Source organism: Tetrao urogallus, assembly GCF_951394365.1.
Source record: "Tetrao urogallus genome assembly, chromosome: 8".
NCBI lineage: Eukaryota > Metazoa > Chordata > Aves > Galliformes > Phasianidae > Tetrao > Tetrao urogallus.
In genome coordinates, this window is record NC_136821.1 from 20863833 (window position 1) to 20877679 (window position 13847).

The window sequence follows — 13847 nt, forward strand, 5'->3', positions numbered from 1 at the left end:
CGCGGGGGCTCGGCTTGTCTCCGCAGGAAGCAGACTGTCTGCCACCCCGCGCGGTCTGGAAAGGACTCGAGCTGCCTCCCGCGAGGATGCGGTCGGATGGGTTTGGTTCGTACCCCTGAGCGGGGAGTAAAGTGGGAGAGACAGGGACAGCCGTGCTCTGGTGTGAGCTTTCAAAAAATGTCACATATACGATATAAAGATAATGATACATCCATAGGCATACATATATCTGTCTCACAATTTCTCTTTCTATATATCCATATCACCGTAAGGAATAATTATCTTCTTAGCGGACGAAACCTGCCCGGCTGCAGCTCGGGAGGTGGCAGCGAGCTCCGAGCCCGGCGCTGGTGCGGCCCTGCCCGCCTCAGCCAGCCCGTGCCCTGCTGCGGGGTATCGGGGCGTTCTCCTCCGTGCAGTCTTTGGATGCTACTGGTTTGTTTTGAATCTCAGCGCTCTGCTCAAGGAATTCCTTCTTGCTCCCATTGTTATTCTCGCTTAAGAATTCAATGAACAGGGGCCAGATTTAGAAGAGCCGTTTGAAAACGTGCCTAGCGTTGGAGCTAGGATGAAAAGTGGAAGGGGTAAGAAGAGCCGGGTGCAAAGCTGGGTGCAAAGCTGGGAAAGCCTCCGAGACCACCGGTCATTAGTGCATCAGAAAGACAATCTCGCCAATAACCGATCAATTAATATTTTAATTGCAAGCGTATGCGGATTCATATCATGTTGCTCGCAATTAAAACAAATGCGTGTATAAAACGGGTAAAAGCCACACTCCGAGCACACACGCAGCTGTGCCCCGTCGGCACAGGGTAGAGCCCATCCGTGTGTCTGGACGGCCACGGCTCCTTCCCCCGCAAAGAGCAGCGGGCACAGAGCTGTGGCCCCGTTCCGGACACCCCCACACCCGGAGCTCCGCGGCCGCTGCCCGCCGGGGGCTCTGCTCAGCGCCGGCAGAGGGTTTGTTTTCTCCGCATCTTTCCGCTAGCGCTGCGGCTCTGCCAGCCAGTCCCAGGCACTTTTATAGAAGTGGAGACCATGTTTTCCCCTCCCCCTTGCGAGTCCGGTATTTTCATATTTCAAGTGTTATCATAAGACTTTTTAAAACGGGGGGAAAGGAGGAAAAAAAAAAAAAGGAAGGGGGGGGGGACACCGTGGCTCGGTGGCTGGAGGCGGTGCTGAAATTACCGGCTTTGAAGAACCTGTCTGCAAAGTTTCGTCCAATCGTTTTAGGCTTTCCGCTTATTCCCTGTTGTAACTAAATACTGCTGTAAGAACAGCTGAAGTCCTTTGTTGGAAATGTGTGATCGCAGTCTCTACAGATCTGGCTACGTTGGTTCTCTCTTGAACTTGCAATCTCCAGATTCCTTTTATTTTCCCAATTTGCGGGCTAATGGCAGTCAGTTGGCGGCTCTGCCCACCATTTCCTACCCCCGGAGCTCGATCCCGTGGACGTGCCCCAGTCCGTGCGCAGCCCAGCCGCAGGGCCACGCGTTCGGCGGCGCGGCGCAGCCGTACCTCCCCGGCTCCGTTCCAATCAGCATCAGCTCCAACAGCAACAAAGAGTGCCTGGAAGAAAACAATAAATATTACGCCCACGATGCGAGCTCCAAACAAGAGGAAAGATGCAGGCAGAGGCAATCTTTCGCAAATGACCCAACTATTACTCACGCAGCCAACTTAAAGCCCGCAAAGTATGACCACTCGAGCCTGCCGAGAAGCTTGCACGGCTCGGCCGCTCTTTTTGAAGTGAATTCCTGCACTTCCAGCCTAAAGGAGGACATCAAGAATTCGGTCAACTTGAACCTGACAGTTCAGCCCGCAGCAGTCCAGTCATGCCTCAGACCTTCAGTGCAGGATGGTATGCCTTAAATCTCTCGCTTTAGTTCGAGGCGACCTAGCGCTTCGTGCTTTCTAAGAGATGTCTGTAATTGTTTGTTCCCCCCTCCCCCCCCCCACTCCCCCCACCCCTGTAACCCGTTTGGAATGGTGATAGCTTAACCCGACTGGGGGGTAGATAAAATCGTGCTGTCAGAAGTGCTTTGCCGACCTAGCGTTGCCCCTTTGCCTCGCGGGTTTGTGCGTATTCTCTATAACCCACAGCCGTGCCCCGCTAAATTATCAACGTGTTTGTTGTAGGTTTGCCTTGGTGCCCCACCCAGGGGAGATCGAGAAAGAAACGGAAACCTTACACGAAACAACAAATTGCCGAATTGGAAAACGAGTTTCTCCTCAATGAGTTTATTAACCGACAGAAGAGGAAAGAACTATCAAACAGACTGAATTTAAGCGATCAGCAAGTTAAAATTTGGTTTCAGAACCGACGAATGAAAAAGAAAAGAGTGGTAATGCGCGAGCAGGCGCTTTCTATGTACTAGCGCGGCGGCCGCCCGTTCCTGCATGAACTTGTGTTCGCCCCATAGAGTAGCGTGCGGTCGCGGCTGCAAGGCGGGAGCTGGGTGGTTTTTCCCATTTAAGCCAAATTCTCGAAACACGTAGGATCCCCGGGTACATCGGCAACCGCTGAGCTCTTAGGCAGAACGAAGAAGACGAGCCAGCCCAGCACTGAAACCCGTATTATCAGCTTTTCCCCCTTTCTTTCTCCTTTTATATAGATTTTCTCCTGCTTCTAACCCTCTCTTTCCCTGGAGAATGTGCTGTGCTAAACTAAAATCGATGCCTTTTAACTGTATGTAAACACCATTTTGCAGAAATAATAATAATAATAAAAGAATAATGCCTAGTAAAGACGTCAGCTCTGTAAATGCCGGCTGGTCTCTTCATGTGTTCCCCGCTTCTGAAGGCAAGCATGCGGCGCTCGCATGTTTTGCGGTTTGGAATAACCTGTTGGAGCACGGATCGCAGAAAGCGGTTACCAAATAAACCTTTTTAGTTTTGATTCGTTCTTTTTTTTCCCAGCCCCGCTCGCATCCAGCCGCGGCCCGGCGGTAAGGGCACGTGACACTCGCACAAGGCCCGCGCATAACCCGCGCACCGACTCCGCGCCCGCCGGCACCGCCGCTCGGCGCCCCGCGCTGCCGCCGCCCACCCCGACGTTTCGGCCCCGACGGCTGCGGTGGGATGGGAAGACGGGGGGTCGCCGCTCCCCGCGGGGCCGGGGCGAAGTCCTGCCCGCCGAGCCCTCCCGCTGCCAGCTCGGCCCCGGAGCGTCGGGACAGGGTGACCGCGACCTCCTCGGCCCGGTCGCATGCGGCTCTCGCCGGTGGCCGCCCCAGGTGGCCGGGCCTGGCCCTGCCCTTCCTCCGCCGCTGACTTTGGCCTTGTCCAAGCGCGGCCCCAAACAAACGGGAAGGGGGGGGGGGGGAGCGGGCGGTGCCGCTGGGGCCGCGGCTGGGGGCGGCCGGGCCGCGCAGGGCCCCTCTCACCCCGAGGTACTGCGAGAGCAGGAGAGGGGCGAGCAGGGAGGTTTGGTTATTTTCTGAGACTGTCCCCACGGCCGTTTCCTCAGAGGTTTTTATGAGGGAAAGGGGGGACACTTTCTCTGTTGGTTTTGTTTTTTTTGTTTGTTTTTTTTTTTATTTTATTTTATTTTTTGTCCAGTTATAAACCTCAGAGGAGAAGCTCGACCAGAGGGACTGGGAGCGGCGCCCACGCCAACTGAGTGTAGCTTTAGGACGAGAATGAAATCGATTTTCCCCGCATCCCGCTACCCAGTGCTGTGCTGCAGCTCTCTGGCACACGGCCCCGTGCTACCGCAGGGCCGCGAGTGCGGGAATGCCCCGGCTGAGACTGCGGAGCTGAAAAATATCTCACGGAAATACAGCTCCGGATTAAAACGCCGTTTGGCTGCCATTTCCACGCATATCTGTTTCTAATGAAGAGGCGTTTCCACACGCGAAACCTTGGGCTGCCTCTCCCAGTAGTCATAATAATTACGCTGGCGGAGCCTGCGCTATTTTCTAGTGTATAAAGCGAGCTCAAATGGGGTTGTTTGGAGCTTACGCAACAAGGCTACACAATCACAAGGCGCGGCACAAAGAAGCCATGTATTTATCGGGCCCGTTGCCTTCCTGGAGGCAATAAACTCATTATTTCATAAAGGAGACATATCCGAGCTGAGGGCAGCGCCGCAGCCATCTTTCGAGAGCTTCCCGCAGCCCCAAAATACCGCCCGGGTGTGTCAGAAGGCAGAAGGAGACGCAGCCCGACCTGGAGGCGCCATTCTCGCCTCCCAGAGGGGTCAGAGCCCACCTCGCTGCGGGCAGAGCTTAGCGGGGCCGGAGGGCAGCCCTGCCCTCGTCCTTGGGAACCCTCGGGGCGCGCAGCCCCGACGCACTGCGGGCTGTGCGAGGCTCTTCCCTCGGCAGCGGTCCTCTAATTAAGAAAACTGGAAGCAGCCCCAACGATGCGAGCCGGGAGAAAGGCGAAAAACAGATAAAGAGCTTTTTTTTATTCCTTCTGGAATACTGTTCAGGCCCTTGAGAAACGGAGTCTTCGCACCGCCCTTCTTTTTTCTAACCCACTTCGGTACAACCGTAGCCTTTACCCCATTTGTGATGTGAAAGCCGAAGAGGACTGGGATGGAAAGATGGGAAGTGCAATGGACTATTCATTAAACGCATCCGATCCACGACGACAGCTGAATGCATACTACCGGTCAGAGCCGCCCTTGGAAGGAGAAATAGGTTATAAAGCAGAGAACTGGGGTCTGAAACGCGACGTGCTGCAGAACTCCGTGCATTACGTGTGTCTGTGCGTGCCTTGCACATATCTGAGCATCAGCGGACACACGCAGAGAGCACGCATCTGCGGGACAAAATGGTGCACACAGACGTGCGCACACGGCAGGTTCCGGCTGCTCATCCGAAGCTGCGGGCGACGACAGTCGTTGGGGACACTGGGGGAGGCACTCGCACACACGCAGGCACACGCACACACAGACACGCACGCACACACACGTGTGGCAGGGCACGCACCCGCCCAGTGCGCGCACCCTGGGCACATGAGAGCACACGCGTGCCCGCTCGCGGGCGCGGCCCCGGGGGTGAGTGCAGGAGCTGCGGCGCATACCCTCGACCCTGGGTTGGGCGGTGCGGGTGCCGCAGCCGCACCCTGAGCTGTGCCGCCGTCCAGGGTGGCGGTGGGCACCCCTCGGCTGCCCCCGTGCCCACTTCCCGCCGTAGCGGGCGGCGGTGCCTTTATTGACTCCGACATCACCATCTCCGCATTCCGACCGCAGCCCCGACGAGATAAAGCCCTTCCGAGGGGGGCTGCGCTTTTGATAAGGCTGCGAACGCAACTCGGCTCGTTGGAAATGGCTCTGGATGCCTTTGTGCTTCCTAAAAGAGCATAAATAATTAAAGTTTGGCAGGGAGGAAAAGCTTTCTTGCAGAACTGTAGTGGCAATAAATGAAATGACTCAGAATCTCTTCTCCAGTCGGTTTTTACGAGAGCTGCCAGACAGTGTCTGTTCACGTTCTCCAGATACTAGGGGCGCCATAACAAAGTTAAGGTCAAGTTAGTGTCTTATCTTGGGTGGCACGGAGCGCCGCATCTCCGCCAGCCGTGCCCGCACCTCCGCACCCGCACGGTCCGCGGGGCGCCCGCACAGCCAAGGAGAGCTTTTGGAAATGCCACTCGGAGCAGAACCCTTGGTGATCCCACGCAACGGTTGCAGATGTTTCAAGACGCCTAACGGTAAAGTATGCGCCCGGCTGTGGAAGCAATGAGCGTTTGTGTTGCGACGCTATGCAATGGGAGAGAGGCAAACAACGAGGGGATGCGGTGCTCGGAGCGGGGCTGAGGACCGACCCCGGGGTGGTGGCTCCGGTGAGTGGGGACCCCCCGGCTCTGCCCTATTGCGGAGGGGCTTCTGCTGCGATACTGGGCTCCCGCTCACGAATCGGATCGGTTTTTAAGGGACTGTTTCCTACAAGGTCTGTTTTCGTATTAACAAATCGTCGCCATGTCTTTGAACTTGAATTAGTTGAAACCGGTTGGCTCCTGCGCCAACATTTAATTGATGCTGGGGCTCGCTGCATCGAAAGCAAGGTGCGGGGTTCTGGCTGAGGCGCAATTTGTTGTCTGAGCGGTGAAGAAAACGACCTTTCTGAGGGTCCCAGAGCCAGCCCCGCTGTGAGCCCGGTCTCAGCCCTGGGGCACGACCTAGAGGGTCCCTGCCCGGCGCTGCGGTGAGGGACGTAGGAGCCATTTTAGCTTCGCAGGCATCGTTTGTGGGAGGTGATTCGTGTGTCGTGGCAAAATCGAGAAGACTTGAACGTTCCTGGTAAAGAGAGGAAATGGTGGCTTTATGTCTTGGTTTCTGGTAATAACCGGTGATAGCGAGAGGCTCTCTGCTGGCAGCCATTTGTGGCGTGTGAGGTGGTCTGAAAGCGAGGAGTCAGGGCAATGTATGAGGGGGAAAAACAGAGAGGGGAAAAAAAAAAAAAAAAAAAGAAAAAAAAGAAAAAAAAGGATGAGTTCCATCTGATCAGCCGGATTCGGGTCCCTCGGTTTCGGAAGGGCCGGGAGCTGTGCTGCAGAAGCCCCTGCCCGTTTTGGAGGAACAGGCGCGGAGTGGCCGTGGCGGCGGGCGGGGGCAGGTTGCGGCTCCGGATGCGGGGTCTGGTTGCGGGGCAGGGCTGAGAATCCCCACCAGGACCTGTCTGCAGCGCGGGGATGCGACTGGCAGAGCCCCTTCCCCTCGGAGCCGCGGGCTTTCTCCGCGTGCCTCGGTGTTGCGGGCCGGTCCCTACATCCCTACCTGGGTGGCGGCCGCCTCCGGAGAGCAACTCGGGGCCTGGGGGCTGCACGGAGCGCCCGGAGGTGTCCGTGTGGCGGGGAGAGACCCTGTCGGGCCTGAGAGCTTGGGCGGATTGCAGGTTGGTTTGGAGAGCGGCATATGGCATATGCTGTGGCTATGCTGCGCGATGACGGAAAAAGGCATTCCCATAGAGAGCTGGCAAACGTTGCTGGAATGAGGAGCTGCTCGAGCACCGGGGGCTGTTGCTGGCGCGTAATGTTTATTCTGTTCCCTTTTTATTCCTTGTGACCCGGTTTGTGTTCATCTATTTAAAATAATGTTTCAAGGAGAAAGAGAAAATGCGTAGAAGGGAGCCCTCGTAGGTAGGGCAGGGCAGGGCAGGGCTGCGGGCGCAGTGCGTGCTGCCTGCTCCCAGCCCCGCTCTTCCCTTCCAATGAAAGCTAACGTTTGGTGGGAGTTGAAGGCACGAACAGAGGTCACTTTGTGCGCGGCTCCGCTTCCAAGGAAAGCGTGCTCGAGGCTTCTCCCCCTGCCTCGGCCCTTCTCTTGCCAGAAGAGCCCCGAAGTGTCTCCCCTTCCCGAGACTCGCTGCTGAGAGATGTTCTCTTTGCATCTTTCTCCTTGCAGCTCGCCCACGGCGCCTTTGCACAAGCGCTCGGTGCTCGAGCTCGAGCGAGGGAACACGAGGCGCTCGGGGATCGCAATTTCGGGACGGATTTGGGTGCCAGCCTCGGAGTGCCTGAGCCGGGCGGGCAGATCCGCTCGGACCTCAGAGCGCGTGAATGGGACTCGGCCGCGCCGCGTGAACAGCACCCGGTGGCCGCCACCGACAGAGCCGCTCCCGGCTAACAAGCAGCGATCACGTTACACAGGCCCGGTGCCCGGCTCGGAGCCCGCACCGCGGCCCGGAGGTCGCCTTCCCCGACGGAGGCTCCCGGGCGGGCGGCGGCGATGCGGGGGGGGCCGCGTCGCGGGGCCCCGCACCCGGCGGAGGCGGCGGGCGGGCGGCGGGCAGGGCGGCGCGGCCCCAGGTGAACGCCCGCAGCACCTCGGGCACCGCTCGGCCGCCGGAGAAGGAGGGGAAAAGGCGAGCGGGGCCGCCCGCTCATCTCCAAGTGCCGCGAGGGCTCTTTGGAGAGATCTCGGGAGCCGTTCCGAGGGGCCGATATAGATATAAGGACATTTCTACATTGCGTCACGTGACATAATTACCACTAGAATCAATCAAGATGAATTGCACGTCAGCACACGGTGGGGATTTTTTCTTAGTTGATCCTGTCCAAAGCCTCTTGTGCAATAGATGGATCTCGTTCAATGCATTGAAGCCTCCCGGTCGCTCGCAATCGCAAAAAGGAAGACATGACCGAGTTTGACGATTGCAGTCACGGCGCATCCAATATGTATCTGCCAGGGTGCGCTTATTACGTCTCGCCCTCAGACTTCTCGACGAAACCCTCTTTTTTGTCGCAATCGTCTTCCTGTCAAATGACTTTTCCTTATTCTTCTAATTTACCTCATGTCCAACCTGTGCGCGAAGTGGCATTCAGGGAATACGGATTAGAGCGCAGCAAATGGCAGTACAGGGGCAGTTACGCTCCCTATTACTCAGCTGAAGAGGTGATGCACAGAGACTTTCTGCAGCCCGCGAACAGGAGGACGGAAATGTTATTCAAAACGGACCCCGTGTGCGGCCACCACGGAGCGTCCCCCGCCGCCTCCAACTTCTACAGCTCGGTGGGGAGGAACGGCATCCTGCCGCAGGGCTTCGACCAGTTCTACGAGCCGGCCCCCGCTCCCCCGTACCAGCAGCACTCCGAGGGCGAGGGGGACGCGGACAAGGGCGAGCTGAAGCCCCAGCACAGCGCCTGCAGCAAGGCACCTTCCGGCCAGGAGAAGAAAGTGACAACGGCGAGCGGCGCCGCTTCCCCTCCCGGTGAGGCTGTTGCAGAGAAGAGCAACAGTTCAGGTAGGGATCGGCGGTGACGCGGGGGCAAGAGTACAAGGCCGACACTTTGTCAAGCCGCATTTTATGTGCCATTTTATAAGCATCCAAAGGATTTTATATATCCTATAAGATTTCCTTCACCGTTGTAAAGCGTGTTTACGATAGGAAACCAATTTAGGTGGGCTTAAGGTATTCTCGGAAGAGGATATTAATTGTTATTAAATTGTTGATTTGGCGGGGGGCAGACGGCAAGATCTCACAGGTAGGGCTCGGAGCTGCCTCCGCGTCGCAGGCTGAGCTCTTCGTTTGTTTGGGGCGGGGGTGGGGGCGAGAGGGCTTGAAGAAACTTGGAATATTTCCAGCCCATTTAAATATCTCTCTGTAGCGCTCGAAGTGCTCTCTTTTAAGGAGAAGTTGGAAAATATTCTCTTTTTTTTTTTTTTTTTAATTATTTTTCTTTTCCTATGTCAACCGAGAGCAAAAGCCCAGGGAATATTTTTGGAGATGCTGGAGGGCTGCTTCCCCGGGCGGGGGGACACGGGCAAAGTCTGAGCTCTTCCCGGCCGAGCGCGGTCGTATTCTGCATAAATCAGCATTTTCTCTCTTTAATTTCAGCGGTTCCTCAGCGATCGAGGAAAAAGAGGTGTCCCTATACCAAATATCAGATAAGAGAACTGGAACGTGAGTTTTTCTTCAACGTGTACATAAACAAAGAGAAAAGACTGCAGTTGTCCAGAATGCTCAACCTCACTGACCGACAAGTTAAAATCTGGTTCCAGAATCGAAGGATGAAAGAAAAGAAACTGAACAGAGATCGACTCCAATATTTCACTGGAAATCCCTTGTTTTGAGGAGAAAAAAAAAAAAGAAAAAGGAAAGAAAAAAAAAAAAGGAAAAAAATTAAAAAAAAAAAATCGAGAGAGAAAGAGAAAAGGAAGAAAGAAGAAGAAAAAAAGAATCCCTCGGTCAGTCTGACCTGCCATCCGAATGCAAAGTGAATGGGTTTACATGACACAGCCGCCCTGCGGAACTCAAAGTTTCATTTCCATGCGCAGCTCCACACGCTGAATGGCCACTGGAGATTTCGGGGCTTGGCGGAGCAGATTCCTGCTAAGGGAACCTAGGGTAAATCCAGCTGTCTATTCTCAAGTGGTTCTCGCCAAAGGTGCTTTTTTTTTTTTTTTTTCCTCTCCCACAGTACCAGCAATGGACCTGCGGTGTGTCTGGTAGTTTTTGCTTACAATTCATTGAGTTCGGGGGGGGCTATGTTGTTGCTTTTGAGTTAGGGTAACACCTTCCTCCCTTTAAGTGAATGCAGTTTATTTAAGAGATGGTAAATGTACGTTCGCTATATATAAAATATATATATATATGTTTCTATTGTCATCCAAAAGCATGGGCCACTGTCTTTTTCATGTGAATAAATGGTTTCTAGTAAAGTTAAGGTTATAACTTCCGTGCACTGTATGGATTTCCATCTCCGAAGGATTCCGGGCTAGAGCCAAGTTCAGTTAAATAGTGACGGGAGGGAGCCAAGGCGGATTACTCTAAATGCGTTTTAAATAAATAATAGCCCAGCTCTCTGGCTCTGCTTTTGTAGATCCTCGTAAGCGAGCTGCTCCCTCCCCAGTGCGAGGCAGAGCAAGCGCGGCTGCCTGCAGCCCGTCCCTGCGGCTGGAGCCGTTACTATAAACAACGAAAAGGGCTTTTAACTGGTCAGGCCCCCGGTAAGCCCCGAACCCCCAACGCCAATGAGTGTTTGCTTGCGGCGCAGGCTGAGGCAGAGCGAGGGCTCCGAGCGGCTGAGACAACAGGGAGCTATAAAGCGCCGGCGCTCGTGGGGAGGAAAAACCTGCGGAGCGGAGGGGTGGGTCTCGGAGCCGCGGGGCTGCGCGGGGGCCGGCGGAGGTTCCCCCCGCTTTGTGCTTCGTGACCCGGCTGGGCTGTTTGCGAAACCTTGAACTGTCTAGACAACACCATAAAAGCCGAGGTTCTAAACAGCTTAATTGGGTTATATTATACACCTTCTGGTGGGTGAAAAAGAGATTTCCGCAATGTGCAATAAAGGCGAGGGGTGAGAAAAGAATTTGGCTTTTTTGAATAGGACGGAGCGGCTCTCGCTACGCTCGTGTTCGCGGAAGGCAAAAGTGCGCGAATGAGTCAGGAGCGGCCCTAGAATTTAAAAAAAATCGAGAGATGGAAGCGGAGGGAGGCGCGGCTAAGAAGGAAAAATTTCAAAAACCCCTTAGCAAGAAAAACATAAGTGTATGCCTTTGAACTTCCAAAATGTCAAGGTCATCACCTTTAACCTTTCTGAATAATTAGGCGCCTTAAGGTTCCTCTGTTATTTTCCACCACCACCCACCCTCTCTCCGTCTCCCTCTCTCTCGCTCACCCTCACTCCCCACACACGCACTCACACGGCCATGGCAGCGCCCCGCAACGCTGCGGAAAGCCCTGCCGGCCCTGCGCCCCGACCCTTCCCCTGCCGGGCCCGGCAACTCCCCGACCGTCTTCTTCTTTTTTATTTTAAAGAAAATAATCCTTGAGAAACAAATACTGCTTTTGTCTCTCCGGCTAAAAAGCGGAGGCGGCGAGAAACGCTTGGCAATGTAGTGAGGAGGTGCAATTTCGGCAGTTTTCCCCCGGCTGCGCGTTCCCCACAAAGCCCATTAATTAGAAGCTCTCGGAGCAGCGCAGATTTCATTCCTCCCAACCTTCCAGCAGCGTTCTCGCGTCTCTCCCGAGTCCCAATCCGCAGCGCGAGAGCAGGGCGTTCGCTTTCCGTTCCCCGCGGTGCTCTAAGCGTCGTCTTAGGGGATTCCGATCCCTTTAAAAAGCTCCCACACCGCAAAAGAGGGCCGCGGAAACCTATCCACCCCGGCATTAATCTTGCATAAATGCTCAATTATAGCAGCTTTAGGTTTCTATTTAAAAAGAAAGGGAGAAAGCCGTGACCGACAGCGAATGGAGTGGCCGGGAGGGAGGCGGCTGCTCCTCCACCCGGAGCCACACGAGGGCGCATCGCTGCTGCACTGCGCCGTCCTCGTGCTCCGGTATATTTCCTCCTAATAATAATTCCACCGCTAATAAAACATCTAATATATAAGTAACGAGAAGATTTCAGGGCCTTCCAAATGAGAAAATAAAGCATCAAAAAGATTTATTAAACAAATAACCCGTAACCGTGACGTGCTCGAGAAATATGCCAATTTAAAAGAAATTTTGGTGCTCGTAATCTTTTATAACGCATCCGAGCTTTAAAAAAATCCCATAATTTTAAGGGGAAAAAAAACACACCCAACGATATTCAGAATTCGTTCCCTAGAACGAAAACCTATTTACTCCTTTCAGTACGGCCTCAACGCGGATAGAACAAAAGTAATTTAAATCCCAGGCGCTGCCACTGTTTATCTTTCGTTTTTTACTGAAGGCTTTTTTTAAATAAACCTTTCGATACAGAAAGTGTAATTTCAAAAACGCATTTTATTTAAACGCGGCTTTGACGTGAGGTGCTGAGAGAGCTTATTTTTTTATAGACAGACAGAGACTAAAGCAAAAGAAGACGTTTTTAATATCCGAACATCACCTTGCCAAGGTTCTGCTGATTGCAATCCTTCTCCTTAACAACACTACGGAGATCTATTAAAATGAAACTAGAGATTAGAAAATTAAAGCGGAGCTTATGAATTCCCTGGGCTTTCTCCAGCGACCGAACGCGTTCCGTTTTGCTGTTCCGTGCTCTGTCTTTTTGTCCTCCAATGCACACTTTTGCTCAGAATGTCCCCAGGAAAGGGCTCCGCTTCTCTCTGCTCAGCTGTGGGATTCACCGAAATCTATTTCTGCTTCCTCAGCCGCGTTCCTCGCTGCCAGAGCCCCACATCCCGTGAAAGCATTTGTTGGCACTCCATCCGCCGGGTTTGGGGGTGGTTTTTCGTTGTTGTTGTTTGGGTTTTTTTGTTGTTGTTTTTTTTTAGAAGTTCATTGTTAACAGTTTCCTAGAAATAGCCTTTCCGTCTGCGATCAAACGGCATTGTGTAGCCTCAGATCCTCGGGTCTCCAGCACCACGAGAGCCCCTTTGAGCCCGGAGGAACCCCTCTGCTCTCGGCGGAGATACCTATTTCGAGAGGGGAATATTCACCAAAGTTTTCCCGTTTGTTTTCCTGGCATTCAGGGCTTCTTGGGAGAGCCCGCACCGACCCCAGCGCCTTAGGGCTCCCACGTGAAGCTTCAGCCCCTCGCAATTAGCGCAGCCGCTCTCAGAGGATGTGAACGGCTGATTGGAGCCGGGTGTGTTGTTAATTAAAAAAAAAAAAAAAAAAAAAAAAAAAAAAAAAAAAAGGCAACAAAAAAACCCAACCACCACAACCTTGAATACGGGAACGCCACTTTGTTCCTTCCTTTTTTTTTTTTTTTCCCTTTTCTTTTCTTTTTTTAATTCAGCTTGTTAACGTGACGGTTCTGTCAGAGTCTGTCATCTCTTGTATCCTTCCCCCCCCCCCCCTCCTCGTTTCTCTGCTTTATTCCTTCAGAAAGAAAAGGCTAGGAGCTATTTCCGAACGCCTTTGAGCTTGTCCCTTCAGGAGGGCGAGAAGGGCATTTGCCTCTTTGCTGATTGAACCTCAGATTCGGCAGCAGTCTGCCGAAAATCAGACGTGTCGGGCTGCGGCCGGATCTCGGACCGGTCTGCACGCCAAAGTCCTGTAAGGATAAGGCTGTGCCCCTGCGCGGAAATAGGGAATACGGCAGGGGGAGGCTGAGGCTGCAGGCGAAGCTGCAGTAGAGAGGGTGCTGCCGTGCGCTTCCCACAGCAGAAACAGCACCTCTGAAGCGATGGGCGGCGAGGAATTTGGTTTATTTTATAAGGTGTTGTATTTAGGAAAAGGCGTAGTGCCATCAGGGCGTTCCTGCACCCCACCCGCGGTCAAAATCATCTGGGGAATCCGAGCCCCCGGCCGAGTCGCCGACTCTTTCTATGAAAACGTGGCACACGGAGCTCTGGGCAGAGTGACAGTTGCGTTATTAAAAGAAGCAAGGTCACAATACTGTAGCCAATACATGTATTTTTTTTTTTCCTTTAAATAAAAACTATTCTTCAATCTCCCCGCCGTGTAACAGAGCGGTATAAAATATACAGCCCGCGCACTTAAAGACCTAAATAAAATGCTGGAATCGAG

At 53.8% G+C, this 13847-nt stretch overlaps 2 protein-coding genes across 2 annotated transcripts; both read left to right on the forward strand.

Moving 5' to 3' along the window:
• Nucleotides 1–1299: 1299 nt before the first annotated feature.
• On the forward strand, nt 1300–2378 carry HOXD12 (homeobox D12; the record flags this gene model as incomplete). The annotated part of the gene is made up of 2 exons (XM_079539192.1): nt 1300–1861; nt 2140–2378. The coding sequence occupies 2 exons, from the start codon at nt 1300–1302 to the stop codon at nt 2376–2378; spliced, it is 801 nt and encodes a 266-aa protein (XP_079395318.1).
• Nucleotides 2379–8083: 5705 nt separating this feature from the next.
• On the forward strand, nt 8084–9520 carry HOXD11 (homeobox D11; the record flags this gene model as incomplete). The annotated part of the gene is made up of 2 exons (XM_079538758.1): nt 8084–8690; nt 9285–9520. 2 exons carry the CDS (start codon nt 8084–8086, stop codon nt 9518–9520), a joined length of 843 nt encoding a protein of 280 aa, XP_079394884.1.
• Nucleotides 9521–13847: the final 4327 nt, after the last annotated feature.